General features: G+C 40.5%; 1 protein-coding gene and 1 non-coding gene across 9 annotated transcripts in view; one reads left to right on the top strand and one right to left on the bottom strand.

Moving 5' to 3' along the window:
- The window catches only part of LOC107520384, a 66,592-nt gene extending 48,517 nt beyond the window's left edge, over positions 1–18,075 (top strand). Inside the window, exons 13-14 of one of the 2 annotated variants that reach the window (XR_004951263.1) lie at positions 1,508–1,572; positions 17,533–18,075. This is a non-coding gene — a transcript (uncharacterized LOC107520384). Of the gene's footprint in view, positions 1–1,507; positions 2,693–17,532 lie in introns of those variants that run through there. The other variant, XR_004951262.1, reaches the window with a different exon arrangement.
- The window catches only part of ENTPD1 (ectonucleoside triphosphate diphosphohydrolase 1), a 98,430-nt gene that overhangs the window by 12,193 nt on the left and 58,988 nt on the right, over positions 1–27,249 (bottom strand). For 6 of the 7 annotated variants that reach the window (XM_016164174.2, XM_016164177.2, XM_016164175.2 and 3 more), the window contains 6 exons: positions 21,487–21,614; positions 11,075–11,192; positions 9,555–9,705; positions 7,389–7,548; positions 6,510–6,749; positions 5,006–5,263 (listed from right to left, as the gene is read on the bottom strand). In XM_016164174.2, the coding sequence (XP_016019660.1) occupies positions 5,006–5,263; positions 6,510–6,749; positions 7,389–7,548; positions 9,555–9,705; positions 11,075–11,192; positions 21,487–21,614 (1,055 nt within the window). Of the gene's footprint in view, positions 1–5,005; positions 5,264–6,509; positions 6,750–7,388; positions 7,549–9,554; positions 9,706–11,074; positions 11,193–21,486; positions 21,615–27,249 lie in introns of those variants that run through there. The other variant, XM_016164179.2, reaches the window with a different exon arrangement.

Below are 27,249 nucleotides of genomic sequence, written 5' to 3'. Positions count from 1 at the left end.
TGGCATATGTGTCTGCACTTGCTTTCCATACTTCTAAATAGATTCGACCTCTGACACTTTTGTAGCATTCATTCCTAGCCACTGCCCTGTATAAGCTCATGGTTCTACTGTAATCTCTAGTTTCTATGTACTTTTTGTTCTAAATTAAGGGCCCTAATGTGGGATTCATAGGTCCACCTCAAGGAATCATAATGTCTTTTAAATTGCATGCAAAAAAATTTTTGGCATCCCTTTATATGTCCATTTTTCTGCTTGGAAGATCCTTAGCTTTCATCACATTCTTCTGAGTCTTGTGATCCCTTGAAGAGTTAAGAATGACTCATCTATTAAAGACATTTAGGCTAAGTGAAACAAGCCGATCACAGAGGGACTAACAGTATATGATTCCACTTCTGTGAGGTGCCTGGAATAGTCAAATTCATAGTGACAAAGTAGAATGATGGTTGCCAGGGCCTGAGGAGGAAAGAGGACCAGAAAGTTAGTGTTTTTGTTTAATGGGTAGAATTTCTATTTGGGAAGATGAAAAAGTTCTAGAGATGGATGGTGGCAATGGCTATATGATAATGTAAAAATGTACTTAATTCCTAGAACTGTACACTTAAATTTCCTAGTATGTATATTTTACCACACGCACACACAGAAAAGGAATGACTAGTCTAGACAGCCTCAGTATTTTGCTTTTAACCACTGCTTTGACCATGCAGGTTATGATTTAGAGTCCTCACTCAAAATAGAATCAAATACATGAAATCATGAAATAATGCTATTATGTAAGAAATAGAAAAAGAAATAAACATGGCCTTCTATTATAAGCACTTGAATCCGATTTGATGTTTTAAATCCCCTCTCCTTTATATGTTTTTTAAATTCATAAGGTAATCGTGACACACACACACACACACACACACACACACACACATAATTTCTCTGTAGCCACAGTGGAGACCAATTCATAGAGTTAAGGGACAAACCTGCTACCTGTGCTGGGAATATATCTATTCATCTTTCTTTCTTAGACAGTTGTGCTCCATAATAAAGTCATCTATTTCTCTTCCCCTGCTCCAGGACCAGTTCATCCATATTATTTGTGTGTGTGTGTGTGTGTGTGTGTGTGTGCACGCGCACACACGCATAAATTTGTTTTTCATTCCATTTACCTGTCAATCTTTTTTTGAAAGTCTTCCATGTGTCAGGGCCTAAATGGTTGTTTTCCTGTCTGTTCTTCAGAAATCCACTTGACTAGGTTTACTACCTAAACTAGTCTCTTAAATCCCTTGGAAAAGTCTCTTCTAGAGTAGACCGTTGCTCATACAAACATGAACTGGAATTGAACCCAGAAAAGTAAAGTGTTAATGGGATGTAACAATAGGATCTAGCATGAATTTTTTCCTTTGTTTTATATATATTCTATAATGGGAAAGAAACCTTAATCATATTCATAATGCTTCCATTTTTAATCCCAAGAATTATACTGAGTGACAAAAACTACCTTCTTTTAATACCCCAGGAAGATGCACTGCTCAAAATCAGATGGTTCAAGGACACATCACCAAGTTTCTTCCTGTGGCTATGGTAGGTCTCTTTTTAAATGTCTTTAAGAAAAAAAATCATTCTGATACTACTCGAGGTAGGACTTTTGGAGATTCAATCCATCAGATGGTCTTTTGCCAGGATGGACCCAAAGGCGATTCTTAAGGGAAATGCTGACTTGCTCCCATTGAGGTTAAAATCTGTAATCAGCTCCCATTTCTATATTAGGAATCAACCTTACTTTATAAACCTTTACTTGCTTGGTGTCAGAGAACATAGCTTCAAAAGGTCAGCCCCTCATCTTTCAATCATTAGCTTTGATAATAGTTATGGAAAATGATTTGAAGAATATATATCTCTCCCCTTTTCTAGCTATTCTGAATTCTTTCCTTCTATCAAGATGAGTACCAAAAACTATATTGCCTCAGTCCATCATAGAATTTCTATAACTGAGTTGGCTCTTTAATATTATGCCTCTAGGTTAGAGTTGTTATAAGAAATTTTAAATTATAATTTAACAAATGTAGTCAAAGCCATTGTCTAATAAAATCTCCCTTGTAAAATATTCTTGGGATTCAATTTTGGATTAGCTATGCTTTGGCCTAGGACCTGGAATGCTGGGTATAATGAAAATTATGTATCGGATTATGTCTCAATTTTCCTGTTGACTACTAGGAAGCTCAGACCTAAATTACGCGCACAAAGACACAGATGTATATGTATAAATATATAAACAAATAAATTTTAGTGTTCTTCAATTTCAGTGCCCTATTGAATTTGTTTATACCCTTTCTTGTTTATATAAATGATACAATGTGATCTTTTTCAAAATTCCTAAATTACCACATAAGTAATTCTCCACAGATGTTTCCTCTTCCTTTTTGGTACTTCTAATTTGGCTACAAATCAGATTCTGTCTAGCAACCAATGCCACAAACTGACAATAGTATTGGCAGTTTTTAATACTTAGTTGACAAACTAAGAATTAGATCATCAGTGCTGAAGGCAATTGTGGCAAAGTTTCTGCCCTACAAATTCACTGTGGCTTGATAATATCCAGACTAACTGGTTTTAGAAATAATAAAAATGCAACTAGATTTTTGTGTTGCAAATAATCATGCTTCAAGATGCAGGACTTTGTAGTGGGAACTCCTTGAAGGAATGGCAGCCTAGAATGAAGTCTTTTAGGAGAAAGAACTAACCTTTTCAAGGGCCCAGCTGGCGCTATGGTATATTAGCTTTTGGCTTCGCTATCTGCAGTGATATGCCGGAGTTGGCTCTTACCCAACTCCACAGCTGGCTCTTACTAGCTGGCTCATGAGAACTACTTGTTGAAATTTCAGGAGTTTTTGCAAGCCAGTTGATGTCATGGTGATAACTTAAAACAGGCCACAGTGGGAATACTTATACCATGCAAAATGGAAAATGCTACAAATCAGCCTCCCCCCACCCCCCATCCCTAGGGAGCTAGTGGTAAGACATTATCAGGAATCATACTCTGCTTGTCTGGCTCATCACTCACAACTAGCAATGAGATATAGGTATTTCCATCCTCATTTTATAAATGAGAAAACAGATTTTTAAAAAATATTTAGGATTTAGGGAGAAACTACAGAGGGGAAAAAGAAATTGAAAAAGAAATAGATTGCCAAAGCAGGAATAGGTACAGGTTCAGAAGGCTGTTAAGAACAACAATTTCAATGAGGGACTAAAGGACAAAACAGAATAGCCTCTGGTGGGAGTTCAAGACTCTTCTTCCCTTTTTAAAACTTGGCAAGAAATTCCACCAGCACCACTAGCACCATCCTTCCCCACCTCCCAAGTAGGAAGCATTTATTCAGGCTTGAAGGCAAGAATTGGGTGATGTTTCCCAGGAGGCAAAGCTTTCAGGAAAGTTAAGAAGTCAACACACAAGAGTATATTCCTTTTCCTTCAGAGATACTTTCTAGCAGTGACTGGAATGGAAAGGGCCCTTGGCTGTTCCCAGAAGCCTAGGCCACCTTTCTCCCTTTTGTGGTACCCTCCTTTCTCTTCTAGTAGTTGGATCCAAGGCAAAGGCTTTGGCCTAAGAAAGCCTAACATGGACAGCCAGGGCCACTTCAGCTGTAGGGAATCCAGGTAAGGTCCTAGTTGGTTTTGAATTTGGGTTTGAAGCCAAACAATAACCAAATAATAGTCTGCCAGTCATTTTCCTGTCATGTATTTCCCTTGGGAACCCTGAAGGGAGGGTTAACTGTGATCTGTGCCTTGCCTAAGTGCAGAATACCTTGCCCATGGCCTGTTTCCCAGATACCAAAGGATGAGAAGCTCATGTAGTTCACAAATGGCAAAGCCAGGAGTAAAACCAAGTATGACTACTATAGGGCCTATGCTCTCTCCGGGGAGCTCTTTCTGTGACATTTGTCTGGGCTGAGAGACCTTGGGAGAAACTCTCCTGCTGGATGCTGGAAGAGAGTTAAACTTCCCTCCTCACATGCTGATCTGCTTTCTGAAAAAGGGAGAAAGAGTGTGAAGGCAGACAAAAGCCCTCGTTTCTATGAATGCTATCTTAAGTGACTAAGCGAGATAATGTATGTAAGTGCTTAGTCAATAATTGGCACTTGATTAATTGTAGCTAATCTTGCAACATATAACTAAACTATGATTACAGTAGTGCTTGGTCTCCAGGACCAAAATGTGAAATTTGAATAATAGATCAAGGGGCACCTCTTCTACCTCTGCTCAAATATTTTTTCTTATTTTGAGGAATTAAGAAAAGAGGGAACTTGAAGTTGGGATTCAAATAGTCCCCCCACTCTTCAAAATGCAAAGAAAATGATGATATCTTCAGTATTTCCTTGGGGTTTCCTGAGTTTCTACTTCCCAGATGTTTTTTTTATAGAGGAAAACCTTGGTTGAGACACCTAACTGCTGCTTCTCCTTCTGTGACATCTGAGAAGCCACCTGTGGCAGATCCTAATGAGTGTCTACCAAACAGCCAGCCCCCTTCTTCTGGCTTACAGGTTCCTGATTCTACCCCCCAAAAAAGGATACAATGTGCTCAGAAAAGATTCCCCAATTCCAGAGGATTAACAGGGATTAGTCTAAACCAACCATGGTCACCCATTCCCCTTTATAATAGAATGGTTTGAAGGTGTACATTTCACCAAATTCTGGCCGATGGCATCTCTAAAGATGTTTGTTGCCACTTCTGCAAAATTGAAGATGTGTACAAGAGAAATTTCCATCTTTCCTGCTTTGGCTTTGCATGTAAAGATACAACACTTAGAGCAACAGCTGCCATCTTAACACTACAAGAAGAAATGGAGAAGCTGTCACATTTTTAAGCTGAAGCACTAGCCCTGAATTAACTACCTCAAGGCTTGTTATCATGTGAGAGAAATATAAATCTTATTATTTAAACTCTTTGTAGGCACATGTTCCATAACGTGCAGCCAAAATCATCCTAAGCGAACTTATCATTTCACAAACTTACCCCAAAATGTCCTTGGAGTGGCGGCAAGAAAATCCTATCGAAGGAGCAGTGGGAGTAAGGGCAGTTACTTGTGTTGAAAAGTTGAAAGATGCTTTGCTGGCACTGCTGAAAGTTTCCAGTGCCCTGAATTTGCAATTGATGGAATTGAAGAGTCTTCTTGTATTTCTTGGTGCAGGGGCTGTCTTGAAGGTTACTAATGTTCATTACCCTGTTGTATCCATGGTTAAAACACGGGTCCCTGAGAATTTTGTCTGTCTCCTGAATGGAAAAAAAATCACTTGAAGGGGTCATGTGCAACTGCTTTGGGTAAAAAGCATTAGCCTGAATTTATTAATGTGTAGGAATTATACAACATCCCAGCACTCAGCATTGGCATCAGTATGCCTCTGACCTGTGTTTTTCAGCCTTGGTAACAGTTAGATTTATATAACAGGCATCATAAATGGTATCTGACAAATGGTATCATTTAAACCAGATGTAAATCAACTTTCCCTATTCATAGAAAGCTAATAGATTTCAAGATGGGCCTAGAAACACCTTTGGTTTGTAATGTTCCCTTGTGCTTAGTTTTAATCACATAGATCAGAAGTAGATTCTCAAAGAAAATACTCAAGGCTCAAAATTCTGAGCCTGAGACGGGTCTCTAGGAGTCAGTTTATACCCCACCCTCACCCCTACTTCCAAGCAAAAAGTCAGAATCTTCCAAGGGCTGGAAGTACCTTGATCATTTAACCCAGGAGTAGCAAAATGGGTTTTTAACCCACACTCAATATATTTCAAGAGAAGAAAGAGGACTATTGTGGATTAGAGGCTCAATAGAGCTTTGGAGCTCAGAAGGCGTATCTCAGCAGCTCCTGGTCCAGTGGTGTCATCATATGGATAGTGCTTCTGAGAGCCAGAGAGTGAGCTTTGGAAGAGAGCAGAGAACTGGTTGTCCTTTCAGTGGAGACAGAACAGCTGGATGTGACATCCTTGCTCTGTGTTTAAAAGGGCGTGCCTGGTACTCGTATGATTTCAGTATGTTTAATTTTTCTTCCCTTCAAAATGCAGAAAGCATCTGAGGACAAGATTTGAAATATTGATCAATAAACTTTGTGTTTTCCCTGTTTTTGTTTTTGTTTTCCTTCTCTCCAGGTTTCTAACAACCCTGTTTTCTACAGTTTGTAGGAAAAGGAGATTAAAAAGAGGTAAAGAGGTTATAAATTGCACACACCCTCCCCTGTAGCAATAGTCCGGTACATAATTTTCATTGTCAACCTCACAGGGGTGAGAATTATTTCCCGAGAAAGAATCTGAGTCGTGTCCTTGGAAATAGTACAATAAACAAACACAGGAGGTGATGTCTGGATGGAACGATTCAAAAGGGTCTACCAGATGCACTTAGATATCCTGTCTGAAAAGGTCCACTTCAGATCAATTACTAAAGTAGAAAGAGAAAACAACAGGATGTGGGGGCTGGCAGCCCAGATGTGAGGAAGGCAGGTCTGGATTCAGTTATACTTGCCTGAATGTCCTTGGCCAGTTTCTGCAGGAGCGCTTGATCCTTCCCATAGCACAAGAAGCTGTGTGTGTATACATTGTAGTTCTTGCCATACAGACGAAAGTACAGAGCATTCCGTGGAGACTCAACAGTCTGGTTTTGGGGCACAAAAGTGATTTGTGTAGAGGCTCCCCCAAGGTCTAAAGCTCCATAAGTTTCCTGACTATCGCTTTCATTTGTCATCAGGTTGAGCCACCTCGATTTCTGAAAGAGAATGCAGTTATGAGTGGTAGAAGTCTCTGGATATTCCCTTTGCACACTATTTCTTGGACTCGGGGACTTCCTAATGCAAAGGAGCAGGGGCATAACGGTGACACAGAGTTCGCTGGAGGTCCCTGCACCTACACCACTTGAACAGCAAGAAAACAGGGTCTTCAAATACATGGCTCAAACTGCAGCAATATAGAAGCAGTATGGTCAGTGTTTATGAATAAGGGACCAGGAAAACTCAAGTGCAAATCCTCACTGGTGTGCTGTGTAACCTTGAGCAGAATAATTAACCTTAACGAGGCCTCAATTTGATGCTCTAAAATGAGAGAATACCTCATACAGTTGCTCTGAAGATTAAATCATACAGAAAAGTGCTTAGCATAGCACAAGACACATAGTACTAGGCAAATATTAGCTATTCTTATTTTTAATGAAGTGAAGATATGGCTTCCTTATTCTCTGGTAAAAGTTCTCTTAAGAGAATTCTACCTCTGGAGACCCTTGCAAATGTGGGGGTAGATTAACTTGTTCATTCGTCCATCATTCACTCTGGCTAACAATCTAAGTATTGCCTGAAATAACAACAGCGTTGGCCCCCAGGGAATCACCTCATGAGTGCTGTGAGATAATCACCTTAATGAATTTTCCCAGCAGATAGTTGATAGTAATCCAGCCATAGGCGCCTTCCTCTCTGCCACTGATGACTCTGGCACCCTGGAAGTTAAAGGAGTATTTGCTGAGGCTCTCTGTCACCGCAGTCAGGACGTTGTCCGCCAACCCTTCATTTTCTATCCTACACAAAAGGAAGAGCTGAGGTTACCAGTTTTGTTTTAATAACTGCAACTACCTATTTCAGCCAGTCCTTTTTCCCAGGAAGTAAATCATAACTCATTGGAATGAACAGAGAGATGGAGATACCCACACATGGCTGTCTGAGGGGCCCTCCTTTTGAGTGAGGCCAGACTCTCCAAATCCAAATCCTCCCAATTCCTGAATACGTTGGTCTTCCTAAAACACCACTTCTGTCATTGTTCTCTGGCTCTAAATAATTATCGGAGTGATCTTAATTACTGTGGTGGTCGTACCTGGGTTTGTTTGATCACCACATCTAGAGCTAAGGTGTACTACATTAGCCATTGCTAGTGGCTCCTAGCTGGTTACGTACCCAGGCTCTGCTTGAGGTTTATAATTAGGGCTCTAGTAGAAGTCAGGTGGCAAATATTCTGAGACAAATACCCACCCTTCATTAGTACCAGGCTGGGGGGAAAAAAAAAAATCTTCCTCTTTTGTGTTTCTTGGGTCTGTCTGAGACCTTGAGGCCTAAAAGAGGAATCTTCCAGAATTGTCATAATGAAGATGGGATGCAATTGAATCCAAGCTGTAAGCTACTCAACACTGGGAGGCTCTGAGTCAGATGATGCTGCCTTTCAACTGGCATCAGACTCTCGTAATCTCTCATCCATGTGACTTCCTTACCCTACCAACTGGCCCCCTATCCCTAGTTTTCCTCCTCTCCAACCCACCTTCTCTACCAATGTCACCAGTTGTGTAACATCATTTAATGGCTTCCCATTATCTCCCAGATAAACTCAAAACTCCCTAGCATGGCCAACAAGGCACTTGGTGATCTAGACCCTTCCTTCTCAGACTCCCACGCAGAATCTTGGCTCTACCACTCACCTGCTATGTGACCCCGGATGAGTTACTTAACATTTATAAGCCACAGCTTCCTTATCTGATTAATAATAGTTAATAATACCTGTTAGTTCACAGAGTTATTATGATTAAATTAAAGCACAGTGATAAGAACATAGTAAGGGCTCAACAAATACAAGCCACTATGATGATGATGATGATGATTTTACTATATGAACTCTATGTTCTATCTGTGCAGAGATATTTATAGTCCTCTAAACATACCCTGGTCTCTCACACATTCCTGCCTTTTCACATCTATCAGAACACAAGCTCCAGCTCCAGGAAGGCAGCACTTTGTCTACTTCACTGTATCCCCAGCACTTAGAACAGTACCTGACACATGATAGGTGCTAAACAAGTATAGGTTATGGAATGCATGATGTCTGCTCTGCCTGCAATGCCCTTCCGCACTCTCCAATTCATCCTTCATGATTCAGCTCACATGTCCCCCTCTGGTAAATCTTCCTGACCTCCTCCCATTCTGGGAAGAGCTAAGTGTGCTCCTATAGCAGCTCTAAGATTTCCTCTATTAAAAAAAAAAAAAAAACATTGATCACCCTGTATCAAAACAGATCTCCTTGTGGGCTGAAGTCACATATTTCCATAACCTGGGACAAAGGAGGCAGTCAGTACATACTGAATGAATGAACGAACAAACAGATGAACACATAATTCACACAAGTACTAAGTGGTGACCAATCAAATGTGCTAGTTGTATTTGTCTTTGGACATCTGTGAGTCCTCTCTGGTCTTCCCCCTCCTAGATTTTGAATGGCTAATCTGTAGCCCCAACTCCCACAGTATATAAGCTCAATCTTTCTCTCTTTGTGCCTTCACTCCCTTGAATTCCCTATAGGGAGAAGATGAGGGGGTTGTTTGTTTGTTTGTTTTTTAACATACTTAAACTCCCAAAGTTATACATACTAAGAGTTAGGAAGTTTGACCCACTTACTGAGATTTTGTTTCTTAGGCGTGGACATTTGAGATATTTATTTAGAGTTTGGGGTGTCAGGGAAGTGGGGCACTCCCCCATCACTTCAGAGCCTCCTGTGCTGCCAAACCCAACTCGCAGCCACTCTTGGTCCCCACGTGCTGCTATACCTGAGCAAGCGCATGCCTGCTGTGGCTCCCAGGTAAACAGGTGTCTCTTGGTACTGGGACTTCGGAATCACTTCCCTGGCTCTTTCCATGCATTCAGTCAGATAAATGCTTATTTCATGTGTTTTATTAGCATATTGTGAGATTCCAGGACCTAGGAAAAAACGTAGAAGCAGATGACAATATATTTTAAAAGTGTAGAACATACCTTGACAATATTAGAGCAAAATGCTGGTGTTTTCTGATAAAATTCAGGAAGACAGTTTCCTGATGTGACATACGATAGTTTGCTGTACTTACAGGGTAACTCCCTGAACCAACCTAGCCTTGTTAGGACTTACTTTCAAACTGTGAGCTGGGTCTGTCCGCTGTTCAATAATTTTGCCACTGGATGGTGCAATTTTCACATTCAATTGCATAACCTTCCTAACAGGTTCTCTTAGATTTTAATGGAAATCTTATAGCTATTCTACATAGCTACTTTTTGATGTTTCTTCCACAAAGTCATAATTAACAACACTAATTTCTGGAATATCTAAAAGGATAAAGATGACGTTTAAAACATAGTAAAATAAGCACCAAGGCAAGTGGCTTTTACTGAAAAGATAGGAACTGCCACTCACTAGCTGTGTTATCATGAACAGTCCCCTAAAACTTCGGAAGTGGAGTTTCTTTGATAGAAGGAACAGGAATTGAATCCATGTCTCCTCAGTGATTTTTTTTCCACTCTGATACCCAGCCTCCCTAGTAAAACTGTTTTTCCAGTTTTAAAGCAAAACTAATTGTTGCTACGGAGAGGATTAGAGCCAAGATTCCTTAAGGTTTGGTTTTGTTTTGTTTTTGGAAATTAACTATCCTGCCAGTGCTTTATAGTGAGAATTTGGTTTAAAGATAATTATCCAGATATGTTATCCATATCATTCACAGATTTTTAAACAGCCTGGTTACTTAACTATAATGAGAAAATCAGCTAACTGTTTTAATTAAAAACATTTGGCTTTCAAGAATGAGTGGGGCCCAGCATCTGTGCTTTAACAAACCCTTCAGGTGGTTCTCAGGCCAATTCAGATTCTAGAGCTATTGGCTAGGGCATGGGTTTGAAGTTGGGTAGATCTCCATTTGAATCCCGGTTCTATCTCTTAATAGCTTAAGCAAACTTAAATCAGTGGCATAATTTGACTCAGTCTCAGTGCTCTCTTTTTTAAAAATGGGAATCATAATACATATCTCAAAAGGAGATTATGAAGATAACATAACACATTTTTAGTACTTAAGTAGGTGGCTGGCACACAGAAGTGTCCTGTTAATGGGAGTGCTATTACTCAATTATTTCTAAGTTTGGTTATGGTTCGAGGGCTTGATTATGAAAAGCTGATTTCAATATAATTTTTAAAGACAAAATAACGAGAGCAGCTCCATTATGTCCTTCGTCTGACTTGCTTCTTTTGTATGTGTTCCACTTGCCACATGCCTCTCAGGTTCTCACGGCTCACCGTCCTCCCTTCCCTTTGTCTTCATCTTACCTTTGACCTTGCACTCTTCTAACTGATTCACCACCCCTGTGTCATTCTCCTTTTCTCCCGGCCATTTATAGATGTACAAAGTCGTGTGAGAAGAGCCTGCATCCAGCACAATCCCATACTGTGGGCAAAACAAACCAATAACTTATCAGCATTACATGGTTCTTCTCCATATATGGCTTGCAGCAGAAAGAAAAAAAAAAAGATGAGAAGTTTTCAAAAACACGAGGAGAAAGTATTTTAATTCGAGAGGAACATGGGAGGCAGGTGTCGGGGGTGGAGTTGCCCTGATCACAAGACCTATTTGAACACACATCTCCTCCAGCGCAGTAACTGTCAACGCCGGTTGTGTAGCAGAAATAGCCAGGCCTCAGCCAGGGTGGGGCCCAAGCATCAGTATCACTTAGAAGCTTCTCAGACGATTATAATGTGCAGCCAAAATTCAGAACCACATGCTGATGTGCTTGAGACAATAGAAAGCCATTAACTCAGTAGTTCCCAAGCTTGTATGCACATCGAAATCATTAGAATCACCTGGAGAGCTTCAAAGGCTACTGATGCCTGTTTCACACTCCAGATGTGTAACTTAATTGGTCTGGTATGTGGTCTGGGCTTTGGAAGAGAGACATGGAAAATACTAAACTTGCTTGCTAAAAAGTATAACTATTAATTGTATTCAATATATTTTAAGAGATATGTGCAAACTTGATGTTGAGGGGGCTCTTAAGAGTAGGGGGAGATGAAAGGATGAATAAGGGAAGAAAGAATATTGGAAGGGGAGGAAAAAAGCACGAGTAGGAACTAGATGGTCAGAGAAGAAGAGGAGAACAAAGTCCCCACCTCACGTTTCACGAGTATATTAAATGTACCAGGCAGGTGTTTTATGAGGCGTCTTATGAGATTATCTAACATAACCCTCAGAACAGTGCTGTAAATTAGGTACTATTTTTATCCCCTCTGCAAAGGTGAGAAACTGAAGTACAAAGAGGTTACATAATTTACACAGCTAATAGGTGACAGAGCTTGGTTTTGAATTAGAGTCAGACCCACGACCTTAACGCTCCTTATACATAGAAAAATAGGAGCAAGGGCTCCTAATTTTAATAAAAAATGATACAGCAATGTAGGCAGAGCTTAGATACCCATCCCAATGAATTTTTGCTCATGTGCATATCCATATAAACCATCACCAAAGTCAAGATAGAGAACATTTCCTGGTCCCCAGAAGGCTCAGTCAGTTTCCCACATGGATAACCACTGTCTTGATGTCTATCACCATGGATGAGTTTTGCCTGTTTTTGAACTGCAATAAATGGACTGACGTAAAGTGCCTCCTTTATACCTTAACTTCTTTCAGCCTGTGCTATGTCTCTAAGATGAATTCAAATTCTGTGCATCAGTAGTTTGTCCTTTTTCATTTCTGTAGAGTAGTTAAGTATATGCGTATACTATATTTTTATCTGCTCGCTCTACTGTTGATGTTGAGTGACATTTGGATTGTTCCTAATTTGAGACTATCAGAAATATAGCTGCCAGGAACATTCTTGTACATTTCACTGTGTGGACAATGAGCTCTCATTTCTTTGGGGTATTTATCCAAGAATAGACTGACAGATGCCCATTTCAATCAATTAATATTCAGTTTTGGTTGCATCCCCAGGTATAATCAAGAAAAGAAAAATGCCATGATTGAATAACAGGGTCTGTCATGGGATTGCGAGGGGCATGTGTACTTTTTATTTATCATCCCTATACTAGAGAGAAATAAACAGGGAAGCAAAAGAAGAGAAACCGAGGAAGCACTTCCAAAGTGTGAGCCAGCTACTCTCATCACACTTTGCTGCTCATCTGAGCTGTGTGATCTGCCATTGATAATGCCTAGTTCAGCAGTTGTTTTTATATATATATATATATATATATATATATATATATATATACATATATATATATATTCATCCCCTCATGTTGTCTAAGAACCTAAGACCATCCAGCAATAAAAAGGAGACAAGAATGATTCAAGAGACCTCCCTGGACCACTGGGAATAGCTAAAAGTAGAGTCTATTGAGGTGTCAAGTTTTCTCCATTTCACCACAGACCCACGAGGATCACTGTGCCCTGAGGATCCTTGACCTCCACTGTGTTCTCTGCCTTCTTACAGAGAGCAGGGATTCCCCATGATAATTAGCATTATGCCCTTATAAAGAAAGGGCTTGTGTAGTACTTGCTTTGGGCACAGCAGGGAAGCAGACTGGACACACTCCTCTGCAGCTAGGCTTGCAGTGAGAGGAAACCAAGAATTGGCTTAGGCAGTGACTGCTGTTGGCTGACAGGATTCTGAGGTCTAAGGCCTTTGGATCCATGGGAAACTCTTGGGGTAGAGAAAGAGGCTCAGGGCTTATGCCAGACAAAATTCTGTTGTTTTCTAGCAACGCCCCTGATTTCTTCCCACCAGAAAATGTTCCAACCACAGCAGCGTATGATAAAATTTAGCAAAGCAGCAACAGCAAGCAGCCTTTATGTGGAATCATTTAGTCTGACTTTGTTGACATTAAAATCATTCTTCCAGTAGAACAAAGGAACCAGCCTTGCTTCTATCATGCTGTTTCTCCAAGGCCTTACACAGTGAGGTGGTTGAGAAATGATAGCTTTTACTACATTTCATTTGGCAAGTGTGTGAGAAGAGGGTAGAGTGCCCTTTAGCACAGGAATTGAGGATATTTACCTTGTGTATACAGCAGACTTTTGGAATGCTAGCTAACCTGTTGAATTGCGCCAACGGTTTTTATTTTCTAAAATGGTTTTCAGAATAAAAAAACAAAAAACAAAACAACTGACCTTACTTGCTGCTTGAGGAACAGATAAAGCTTGATTGTGTGAAAATTTTCAGTTTGAGCATTTTAGGAGTTTGCCTCTCATTGTTACAAAACTGTCATCATAGTCATTCATTTTTCATAGCTGGCCCATTTGAGAACTAGAAGTTCATTTCAACTCATCTTGTATCTATAGATGAGAAACTGTGTCCAGAAGTATTCAAGGACTTGCCTAATAGGAGTGACTAATTAATGCCTTAGCAGATCCATCTAGGATCCAAGTAGCCACCACCTTTTGCTCTCTTTCGCCACACCGGCATTTTCCAAACCATGTTCCAGAGAGCACTAATCCTGCAAGGATCTGAGCAAATAAACCTTCCCAGAAGTTTGGGGAATGCTGTGTGTTCTCTCCCCTTCCTGCTCTCATAAACCTGAGAGGTAGTGAATGCTTCAGGGAAATCTGACAGTAGAGAAACCCACTTAACCTTGTTTGAGCCTTGTCTCCTAGACTCAGTGACAACAGAATTGTTTTAAATTCTACCTTCCAGAAATGCTTTGCCTTGCCACGCTGTCACCCTTTCCCAGTGTTTCTCGGTAGCTCAAATTTAAAACATTTCTAAGAGCCCCCATGAGTACGCCCTGTGCATTAAAGAAAAATCAAAGATTTGTGTGGTGGAGAGCTGACACTTCCTTAAAAATTATTATTTCAATATCACTCTCTATTTTAAGAATACTTAAAGTTTATTAAATAGCATCTAGAAAATGAAAAGACAAAAAGACATTTAAGATGCCACCAGCTAGACATCACTGTTATTTTTATTTATTTCCTTCTAGGCTTTTTAAAATGTGTGGTGACTTTTATACAGCTGTAATCTTACTCTGCAGACACCTCTGTCCTAAGCTAGTATTTGATCAGGCACATAATTTTAACGATCATAACTGATCTTCATGAGACATGCTGAGTGAACAGAAGCAGTAGTCTAGAATGAAATGTTGAAATGACTTTGCTTGGTTCATGCACTGTAGGGGCCTTGGTCAGGACCTAGACGTGTGGGTGGCAACAGACCCTGAGCTCACAGAGACAGAGGCCATGTGGAGGCCCGGCAGACCTCTCCTTGGGATGGCAATGATTTTACCTGTGCAAATGTCATAGGCCCAGGCTTCTGGGTAAGTCTCCCTAGATGTGGAAAGAAAGAGAAAACTGGAGCATCAGTTGACCTACTTCTATTCCTGGCTCTGCAGAAGTAGGATGTTTAACCCTCTCCACCGCGTCTGCTCATTCTGAAAATGCTCATTCACACTGGCCTACTCGCAGTTCCTCATGGGCCATGCAGCTTCCCTACCAGGACCTTTGCCCAGAAAGCCCTTCACCTGAAATCCCAGACTTCTCTGACCTTCTCAGATAAGATTCTACCCTCCTAATCCATGTCTCAGAGTGCCTGGAGTTTTCCTGTAAAGACAGAATTTGCCACAATGTGTAATTACATATTTGTGTGGCTATTTGATTGTTTGCATTTCCTACTGGACTGAAAGCTATGTTAGGGTAGGCCTGTTTTGCTTACCAAGGTATATATACAGCATTCACCATGGTATATTCTATATGTTTGGCACAAAGAAGGAATTCAACGAAAAATTGTTGAATCAAATAAATGAATGAGGGTGGTTAGAACTATATGGCTCTTAAACATCTTCCAGTCCCCAAAAGATATTAATATTCACAGCCTAATATACAGAGGTCTATCACCACCACCACTTCTCCGCCCCCCCTGCCCCGGGAAAACCCGTAAACCAGGTAACACAAACAACAGTGTGATAATTACCTTCTTTTGGTCCCTTCAGAGACATTGGTTCTTTAGAATCTTTCTTAAAAGTTCCTGTAGCTTTAACAGTTACTTCAGCAACCTCATCAATCTGTCTCAGTGAGTCTTTTTAAATAAACAAAGCTTATCCTTTTGAATGTGACTCGAGTACTCTATAAACAAATCAGGTCTCCATTAGCTACAGCGATGCTGGCAGGGCCTATAAACCATTAGAGACCATTTTCTTCCTTTCTTTTTTCTTTAATTGGAGTCGCTAGACCTTCAACACAAACCACAATTTTGTTTCTTTTTATTTTCTTCAATTGTAGTAAAATACACAGAGCATAAAATTGACCATTTTAACCATTTTAAGTGTATTCGATGCATTCATATTGTTGTGAAACCATCATCCATCTCCAGGTGCTGTTTTATAAACAAAATGTTAAAATCCAGTGGGGTGAAAATAATATAGGTAATTTTCCAGTAGAGGTTGAAAACTGGAACAAATCCTTCCAAAATTTCCATAAAAAGATAAAATCACAAATGCTTATCTAAGAATAGTACTTTAGTTCTTGGTGAAACAAGCAGGTGCATGGGGACTGGCCACAACTCCTTTAGCAGCAGTTGGAAATTCTGGGGGCACCAGTTCCGTGACCATCACACACTAACAGTTAAGGGTCTCGCCTAACACTCATCTGCCTTGAAGCAGTGTTGATAGCTGGTCTCCACTGACGGCTTCTGATAGGGTGGGCACTGTGATAAGTGAGTCACTGGTACTATTCCATTTATCCTCACAACCATCCACAAAGTAGGTACTGTCTTCACTTTACACACAAAGAAACTGAGGTATAAAGAGAGGAATTTACTCGCCCAAAATCTCATAGATAGCAAGTAGCAGATCTAGGATAAAAATCAAAGCCATCTGGTCCCTGAGCCCCCACTCCATAGAAGTGAGCACCTTTCAATGAAGGCATGTGGTTTGGTATTGGTTCAGTCTGGTACCTTTTGAGAGAACCCTATGGGGCTCTGTGTGTGCCAGAATATGGAATATTCATGCTAAAAGGAATATCTGACAACTCTCTCACCGCCAGTGTTCAGTGATGAGCACGCAATTAAGAGAGTGGCGAACCAAGCAGACCTCGAAGCTACGTCCCCACCCACATTCACCAGAACAAAGGCACTTTCTCAAGGGACACTTTGATACAGCAAATGATTCTTCATTAAGGTCTATGTTTTTTAAAGTGGTCATTGCATATCTACAGGGCAGTGTGGTTCCCAGATTTCACTGGTATGAGAATGTCCTAGAATACCTGTTAAAAGTGCTGATTCCCAGGCCCTGCGACCTGGAGGTTAGAACTGAGTAGGCTCTGGGAATGAGAATGGGGAACCAGGACCTTTAAAGGATCCTGAGACAGGGGCCTGCCTCCTACACTGACAAACCCTGCTATTGTCTTGGTCTTCACATGCTCTTTACATCTCGCCTGTTCAAGATGCTCACTCTATTCACTGAGTCAGCAAACCTCTATGGGGCAACCAATCACCAAGTCAGAGGCTGCGCTGGTTGTAATTTAACATTTATTTTGTGATTATCTGATTAATGATTATCTCTTCCACTAGACTATAAATTCCATGTGGGTACGGACTTTGCCAGTCTTGCTCACTGCTATATCCCCAGAGCCTAAAATAGAGTAGATGGTCAATGATCATTTGTTAAATGAAAGAATTGAGTGAGTGAATAATAAAAAATATGCAAAGACAAATGAAACCAGTCCCTGTCTTCAATATGTTTACAACCTAGGTAGTTGGGCAGTACACACATCAGTACAATAAAGAGTTCTTGTGTTTTGCCAGATGAGTCCCAGGCATGAGGCCACCATCTCCCCAGCAAAGCTGAACCCTAACTGGCTCAGGTAAGAAGATGACAAGACGAGGTCATCAGGATTGGAGAGCTGACCTGAGCAGGGCTAGAAAAGGGCAAGTCAGATGGGAAGAAGAAGAGAAAAAACAAGGGGCAATCTGTCACCATGCAGACAGGCAGCAAAGGTGGTAACACATGAACTCTCAATCACTGAGTGTTCACAGTGGGCCAGGCCACCTGCTCTGTACTTCACACTTACATTTCCTTTATCTCACTTAATAAGTAATCTATGAAATATCAATTATCAGCTCCATCTTACAACTGGAGAAACTGAGACTCAAAGAGGTTAAGTCCCATAACTATAAGAGCAGAGCTGGGGTTCAAGCCCAGGCAGTGTGAGTCCATGGCCGGTATTGTGTTACACTCTGAGCAGGCAGAATACTTTTATCTGCAAGTGGACAGGAATGAAGGATCCAAGGAAGTGAGTAGAGAGACAGCTGGAAGACTTCCATGTGTGAAGTTTCTCCAGAAGAGGCTATGACCGCCACCCTCTTTCAGCAGAAGCATATACAGTTTGTTCTCAACATTGCTGTCCCAAGATGCTCCATCTTGATCTTAAATGTCCTCTAAGGAATCTGATCACTAAAGGCTGGTCAGCCTAGGTGTCTCTCACATTATCACCTCACTCACAGACAGTGCCTTAATTTCAGCCTCACCTGCCTTCTCCAGACCATGGCAGAAGCATCCTAAATAGTCTCTCTTCCTCCTCTAATCTGCTCTCTGGCCAAGAGAAATCTTGAGAACTCAAATCTGGGCACCTCCCCGTTGTTTGAAACCTTCAAAGCAGTGGTTTGTAATCATGACTACTCATTAGAATCACCTGGGAAGCTTTTAAAACACACACACTCATGCCTGGCTTCGCTCCCAAAGATTCAGATTTAATTGATCTGGGGCAAGGCCCAGACAAGTACTTTTTAAAAGTTGCCTCAGTACTTGTAATGTGGATTCAACATTGAGCACCACTACAGTTTAATAGATGATATGCCCACTCCTGAGCCAGGCACACTAAGCTCAGACTTGAGTCTCCTCTGCCACCATTCCTTTCTGCTGGTGATTCCACAGGGATTGCTTGCTATTTTAGGCTGCTATTCTTCAACACATGGTATGGCCTTTGTCTGAAAGGCATCCTACTCACTTTCTGGCAAACTCCTTAGTGTTCCTTATCCATTGGCCCCAAGGTCATCTCCTCCATGATATCTTCATGTGACCAGGTACAATTGGTGGATCCTTTCTCTAGGCTTCCGTAGTACTGTGTACCTATCTCTGAATTAACATGTCTCTATTTTATTGGCACTATCTGTACAAATGACTTTCTCCCCGACAAAAAAGCAATAGGTGCAATGATGCTTTAGATACCTCTGTGGCCACTTCAAATCTTCTTGGCCAACTTTTTCACTCCAGTTCCAGTCATGCCTTCTCATCTCTCTATTTCTGCCCAGGGTCTTCTCTCCTGCTGTCTACTAAGTAACCTGTGGTACCCACATAGACCCTCTGATACATGTGCAAATCCAGAAGTACCAGTGAGTTGACATCCAATGGGGCAACCCTTAACCAACAGGGAGAAGAACCAGGGAATAAATCCCCAGGGCAGACAATTCTGAAATGCTTTCTCCACAGCTTTTCAGAGGGACCTGGTGGGATCAAGCCTCAGGTGCCCAATGTGGTAATATGCTTATAACACTCTCTTGGGGTGGCCTTCCCTCTTTCCCTTTTTCCTTGGGATCACTTCCCAATATAAACATTCTGCATTCAGTTCCTATTATTAGGATGTGTTGTTTGGAAAAACTAAACCAAATGGAAAGAACATTAATCTTTGGGTCAGAAAACTGCATTCAGATCCTAGCCCCACCTCCACCTTGGGCAAGAGAACCCCAAAGGCCCTCAGTTTGTTATGTATAAAATGAGCATAATCTTTCATTCTTCACAGCACTGCGTATGGAAAGCACTATAAAAAACAACGTTATCACTATGCTTTAGAAGGAATTTCTTTACTAGTCAACCTCTAATGTGACAAAATTCCTCTGGTCCTTGCCCTGTTCTTTTCTTACTTTTTACCCCCTTCTTATGATCTCATCCATTTCTAAGGCTTCAATACATCAGTGAAGTCTAGGCCTGTGCTGTCCAATAAGGTAGCCACTAACCACATGTGGCTACTTAGCACCTGAAATGTGACTAGTCTAAATTGAGGTGTGCTTTAAGTGAAAAATCATACTGGAATTTAAGATAGTATGAAAAAAGGAAGTAAAATATCCCATTAATTCTTCATTTTGATGAAATGTTGAAATAATAATATTTGGATGCATTGGATTACATGAAATACATTACTAAAATTAATTTCACCTCTTCTACTTTTTAAAAATGTGGCTCCTAGAAAAATTAAAATGTGCCTTGCAATATTTCTGTTGAGCAATGTGGGTCTATATCTCTCTTCTCTGAGGTCCAGATCTGTGTACCCGACTACTTCTTTGACATTTCCCCTTGGGTATTCAATACCTCAAAAATGAAATCTTACCATTTGTGACAACATGGATGGACCTAGAGAGTATTATGCTAAGTGAAATAAGTCAGAGAAGGAAAGATACTCTATGATCTCACTTATATGTGGAATCTGAAAAACAAAATAAATGAACAAACAAAACAGAAATAGACTCATAGATACAGAGAACAAACTGATGGTTGCCAGATTGGAGGGGTGTTGGGGGCCTGGGTGAAAAAGATGATGGGATTAAGTAGTACAAATTGGTAGCTACAAAATAGTCACAGGGATGTGAAGTACAGCCTAAGCAATATAGTCAATATTATTGTAATAACTATGTGTAGTGAGAGGTGGGTAATTGGGGGGATCACTTTGTAAATTATACAAATGTCTAACCACTAGGCTGTACACCAGAAAGTAATATAAAATAATATTGAATGTCAACTGTAATTTAAAAATAAAAAATTAAATAAAATGGAAAAAAATAATGACAACTGCGAATGAGAAGAGGTCATCCACAACAAGTATTTGCTGGGAACACAGAGCTCAAGTGTGTCGTGGATTTTGCTTCCTGGGCGGTCCCCTTCTCCAATGATGCAATAATGAACATGTAAAAAGGTCAAATCAAGAAGGCAATCATGTATATTTGGAACTGGTAAACAAATAGCAGAACTGAGATGTCATGGAGCTTCAACTGAGTGAAGTTTTGCCAAGAGAGCTGACATCGCTCAACATTAAAAGGCAAGAGACCATGGACAATGAAATAGTATCAGCCTTCCGTGCTGACAATGGGGCTGCTGTGCGCAACCCTAGTGAGTTGAACTTGTGTGGCAAACAGATGCCAACGTAACCTCTGGGCCTCCTCTAGACAACAAGTGATTCGAGTGGGTGGCAAATGCATCTGTATTTACGGGCTGTGTTCTTTAATGTTTTGGAGATGAGAAACAAGCCTTCTTCACAATCTTCGATTTCCAAAGTGCTCTATACAGAGCTTTCCAATGAATTTTATTATTTTGGTGATAGTGATAATAATGGAGTAAGAAGAACAAGGAGTACAGTGTTGTGGCACATGCCCTGTGAAACGAGTAAGTAGAGATAGCTCGAGAGAGTGGACTATCGGCACAGTATAACGCAGAGCTGGCTGAATAAAGTCTTTGTTTCTATTATTTATTTAATTAATTTGCTGAACAATCGTGAAGACAATTATCTTGCCACCATTAATTGATTCGAGGCATTCTCTCTTCCAGAATGAGCATCCATTTCTATTTTACTCCCCTAACCCAAAAGATACTGACTTTCTCCTGGGCTGCCAGAACCTCAACTCCTCCTGTATGCTCCGATTTACCATAACCTCCCTTTCTACCCACCCGGTCCCCCCACATCGCCCCCCTACACACACACACAGAGTTACCTTAATATTTTCCGGCAACGGTTTGTTCTGGGTCAGCCCCACAGCTATCAAAGCAATCACAGCCATTATAGAGGAGAAGCCAAGGATGATCAATATATTTTTGGAACAAAATCTCCTGAGTTTGGAATCTAAAACCAAAAGCAGAAGACAAAATTTCAAAAAGAAATCAATAAATATTTTCTTTCCCTTTCTGTATGGTCTAGTGCTAGCTATTTGGAGACATTAAAGATAAAAGTTAATTTTTATCCATGAGGCACTTGCAAAGTAATCAGGAAATAATTAAAGAACAAAAGGATTTGTTCTTGTGTTAAAGGTCAAGACTGAGTTAATGGCTGTCATAAGGAAAATGGGCAGAATTAGATCAGTGGTCAGAAATGAAGTGAGAGGGAAAGAATCCCAAATTGGTAGTTTTTTTAATAGGTCATGTAGGTATATGAAGGTACAAGTAATAAATAACAAAAATCAAGGACAGCCCTCTTCATTTTTTTTTTTGAAATATACCACAAAATATTTAAGATGTGGAAAGGTATTCAGAATATATCATACAACATCAAAGTCCCACAACTCCACGACACTTTCTGGCTCGACACACCCCTTGCAATTCAACCACACTTACATGTTAATTGGTAATAGTGTAGAGGCTGTGGGATTTTTAAGATTTCATCATTCACATTATCTAAACTATTCTGTTCATAGTTTCACCTTATTGTGGGGCATAAAAAAGCTCCAAGAGAATTACCTAAAAGACAAAAGTTACTTCGATGAGAATAAACAGAGCATATAGTGCAGGTGAACAGGAAATGAAATGGTTGCCCCATTCCCCGCATTCCCTGCGCTCCTCTTCTCCCAACTCCCTAAACATTTTTATTATGCCTTGGGGAAGAAGGATAGGATAAAGTGATAAAGACACACCTGGGAATGAGATGGGTTCTCCAGAATAGATTTCACTTCTCTAAGGACAGGGCATGGGATTGAAACAGCTACAAGTGGAGCCTGAGCCACCTCTTCCTGGCCCCTTCTTGGTCAGCAGCAGCAGCTGTACACAGAAATGGGAGCTCCTCCTCATGCTCTTGAGCAGAAGCTTGGACTTCAACCAAAGGACTGTAACTCACAGGTCTCCAGTCCACTTCAACCTCTAGACTCTTGAACCAGTCTTTATCCATCAGCTCAAACAGTATAACACTTAGGGGAAAATGTTTTAGCAACACCATTATCTACTGCTTCCAAACAGAGGAACAACAGAGGAAGTATACAGCGCTTCCCACCTTCATTCCCAAAAGAACCTCGGTTTTGTTCAGATACCTGCCACTCTTCCAAGCAACCACATGCCTTGTGGGAAAAGGATACAATACTCCATTCAGCGACAGGCCTGATTATTCTACACAGTCTCATTCCCTCACTAGTGATCGGTTCAACAATGGGTATGTACGACAGACTGGCTCGTGAGACCCTGGAGGAAGTCTGCTGGAGCAAGTCTAGGAAAAGAAAGGAAGCATTTCTCTTCTCCATCAGACATTGTTCTGCCTGGATGGGATGACATCAAATAATGGCAGAGCAGAGATGGAGAGAATTCGAGTTCTTGATGGCATTTTGAGCTGCTAAAACAATGAAGCCTGATCCAATGCTTCCATAAAACTTACGCTTTGACCCAATTAGAGTCAGGATTTTAATACCTTGAAGTGAAAACATCCTAATACAACTGGTATGGCAGAAATGTCTTATTTGATGCCAGAGCTCTGGAATCCAGAAAAGAGCTTCCTACGTACTACCTACCTCAATTCCCAAAGATGTGATACTGACAAACACAGCTCATAAAAAGCACATGCTTTGGATGAACAATTGCAAATCTAATACTCAAGGGCCGCACACAGCAGCAGTGTTTCTACGACAGTGAAATTTTGAATGTTTTACTCTCTCCAGCTGTTCGAAAAGTTCTACCTATTTAGTTCTTTTGTTTTCATAAGTTTGACAATTTTGCTGTCTCATTTTCCTCCCACATACATCCAGGCACTAATCTTAGCATCCAATGAAAAAGACCAACAAGGTCTCTGTGCTTTTGGAGTTTACATTCCTGTTAGGGAGAGAAATAAACCAGGAAAGTAGTACATAAATAAGTGACTTCACATCTTGATAAGTGCTAAGGAGAAATTAAAACCGAGAAATGTTATACAGTGACCTGTAGCAGAGGAGGGATGAGGGGATCTAGTTAAGGGGCCAGAAAGCCTCTCTGAGAAAATGACATTTGAGCTGAGACCTGGATGATGAGAAAACTCTAGCTATGAGAAGGAGTAAGAACATTCCAGGAAGGAGGAACAGTAACGGCAAATGCCCTGAGGTGGAAAACAGCTGAGTATAACTGTTTCTTCCTTTTCCTAATTGAAATATTTACTAATTCATTATTATGCTTGAACAGTTGAAAGTATACTTTTCTACATTTGCCCAGCTTTTACAATGATATCCAAATTATTAGAATATATTCAAGCCTTTCATCATACTCTTCTTATTAAAGAAATGATAAGAATTTAGATCAGAGAGAAAGTTTAGGAATTTTTCATATACAATTTTCAAAAGTTTATTAACCAAAAAAATAATGGCTGTTTGTTTTCTTGTAACCAAGTAAATTATCCAGAGAGGAGTAATTAAAATACGAGGCTTTCATAGCAGCATTATGCACAGTGGCCGGGACACGGAAGCAACCGAAGTGTCCTACAATAGAGGACTGGCTAAAGAAGCCGTCGCACATATATACAACGGAATATTACTCGGCCATAAGAAGAGATGAAATACTTCCATTTGCAACAACATGGAGGGACCTCCAGATAATTATGCTAAGCAAAATAAACCAGACAGAAAAAGTTGAAAATCACATGATATCACGTATATGTGGGACATAAACCTAAAAGCAACAAAGGAACAGGACAAACAAACAGAGACTCATAGACATGGACTGTAGACTAGTGGTTACCAAAAGGCAGGGGATGGTGGAGGAGTGGGGAGGTAGACCCTTAAAGGGGGCCATATATAGTGGGGGAGGGAGAGGGCGAAGTGGGTAAAGGGGATCAAATATATGGTAGCTGAAGGAAATGACTTTGGGTGGTAAACACAATAGAATATACAGATATCAAATTATAATGTACGCCTGAAAATTATATAATTGTATTAACCAATGTTTCCCCAATAAACTCAATTTTTTAAAAGTTAAAAAAAAATACTATGCTTTTATGGACTATAACAGGTAGTTTTTAAAAAGCCCTTATCACATGCAGGAAGCCAGACTCTTCTTAAGAAATGATACCGGACATGGGAGTCCAAGTGGACTTATCCAGGGCATGCTCATAAAAAGGGAACCAATTAAGTACTGGCTCCTCTTCTTGGGCCCCAGAGCTCTTTCAGATGCCATGGCTGCTACAGTTAAGTTCTGTTATGGAAAATTTATAATGACTATCTTTCCCCCAAAAGCCCTTCATTTTCCTTGTTTATCACAGGAATGTGATTTCTATCATACACTGCAAAACAATTTCAAGGAATATTTTTACCAAAAATATCTAATGGCGAAGTGCTGTGTTTTCCTTTGAATTGTCTCACTATATGGAGAATTCAAGACTACCATTTCCTTCTCACTTTTTTCCTTTCACATGAAAAGTGAGAAGGCTATTCTGTTTAAAGTGAGAGAGCCAGGTAAAGACTTCAGCTCTTCATCTAATAGAGGAATAAAACTGAAAGAAACCCAAGCTTTGAGAAAACACAGACTGATTTCAACTAATTAGCTATGTCAGAGGCAAAAAAAAAAATTTTTTTAAGGTTCTTTTTGATTCTTACAGAAACAGCCATCATGACACCCTATTAAAGTGAAGTTAGCATCTTATTAAAGATCAAAATTATTTAGTTTTATCCTTAGTCAAAAATTCTACTGTACAGAGAAATCCCAGCATCTCAGCTTCATGGTACCAAATATCTTTAAAAATTTTACTCCATTAATAAAAATATCTAGGATGTTGGCAGTCGCGGTGGTTTTCAGGCAAAAATGCAAGTTTTGCTCTGCAGATCCAGTGTGACTCACTAGGATTCAAATCCTTTCCAATCTCTGATGGGTCACATCTGGACTAAGCTTGGTTTGTCACACACAGAACAAAGCAGCAAACATGGACAAAGCACTGGTGAATAAACAGTGGAGTGCTGTGGTCCTTCCTGTTTTCACACACACAGCCCAGTGATAGAACAATCATTGAAGCTCAATGGACTGTTCCTAAACTGGCCATGCCATGACCCGGATTCGCAAAGTCTCCCTGCCATCTCTTTTCCTCTTCATCACGAAGTTCTTCTTGGTGACACGTATCTAAATTGTCCTCACACTCAGGTCCTTTCTCTGTTGCTTCAGGTCCAGATGCCTCAGACCCCTCCCTCTTCTATGATGATATCCACCCCCCTATTCCAGTCACCCCTGCCTCTTCTACAACAGCCCTTTCTGGCATCTTTCACCCTTTCTAATTCCCTTCTCTAGCAGAATCTATCCTTCATGTGGCTATAGAAATCCTCCATCATTGACACTCCCAGAGCTGTTTCTGATCAGGAATCTAAGGTAGCTAGCTTCCTGCTGCCAGACGAAAGCACCCTGGTCTACCTGGACCTTCAGAAATTTAAGCCTTTCCTATCTCACCATTCCGACAAGCAGATCTTTAGCTTAACATCATAATGCTTGACATTGTGACCATTAAAATATAAATTCCCTTTTTTTCCTACCTTTTTCATTGCTGTATTCCGAATTTAATGAATAAATGAACTTTGGATTCTGACTTTTCCTGGGGAATTTCTGAGAGTTCTTTCACTTGGAATTATATTCCCCTCTTTCTCCATCAAGCCTTTTTCCTTATCTCTACAAAAATCAAGCACAACAGGAGGCTATGCGTCAAAGCTCAATTGTTCCAGTAGTTCCATTTCAGTTTGGGGGTACTATATTTTTTGTTGGAGAGGTGCTGTGCTTCATTCATTCTTTACATTAGTCATTCAACAATTATTTATCGAATGTATTATATTAAGCATTAGACCCGTCCTAGGATCTGAGCTACAGCAATGAACAAAACTATCCTCATAGTGCTATGTTCTAGTTGGTAGGAAAAGACAATGAACGAGATAAATAACATTTATAGTACGTTACATATTTATAAGTGCTAAGGAGGAGAAAAAAGGAAAGGTGAAGAAAGACAAGGTGATTAGGAAAGGCCTTTCTGAGATGGTGGTATTTAGTAAGAGTAACAAGAATAAAGAGAAAGCATGCATATCTCTAGAGCAAGAGCATTTAAGGTAACCAGAACTGCAGATGCAAAGGCCCTGAGTTGGGACAGTACCTGGCCAGGAGGCCAGTGTAACTGGAAGGGTGATGAGAGAGAGAATAGTGAGAGATTGGCAGGGTGGCAACTGGGTCACCTTGCAGGCTCCAGTGAGAGCTTGCCCTACTCTAAGTGATCTGACTTATTTCTAGTCATCTGTATAGTCTATGCACAGCACTAGAGAAGCAAACAAGGAACCATCAGGGCCTTCGAAGTCCCTGGAGAGGGAGATCATGGCCTTTTAGACAGCACACCCTTGTCTCTTGTGATGAGGTACTGAAGCTACCCCAATGTGGTCAGGTTCATAAGACACTCACACAGCCAAGTCTGGAGATAGCCAAACTGCTGAAGTGGAGCTTGTGCCAAGACCAGGGCTAGGAAGACGTCTCAAGGAGGAGTAAACGCCATCACATGGAAGGTCTTCTCCATACCTTCT

This window comes from Rousettus aegyptiacus, unplaced genomic scaffold (genome assembly GCF_014176215.1).
Source record: "Rousettus aegyptiacus isolate mRouAeg1 unplaced genomic scaffold, mRouAeg1.p scaffold_m13_p_6, whole genome shotgun sequence".
Classification (NCBI taxonomy): Eukaryota; Metazoa; Chordata; class Mammalia; order Chiroptera; family Pteropodidae; genus Rousettus; species Rousettus aegyptiacus.
The sequence above is the reverse complement of the archived record's forward strand: the minus strand, read 5'-3'. Positions and strand labels throughout refer to the sequence as shown.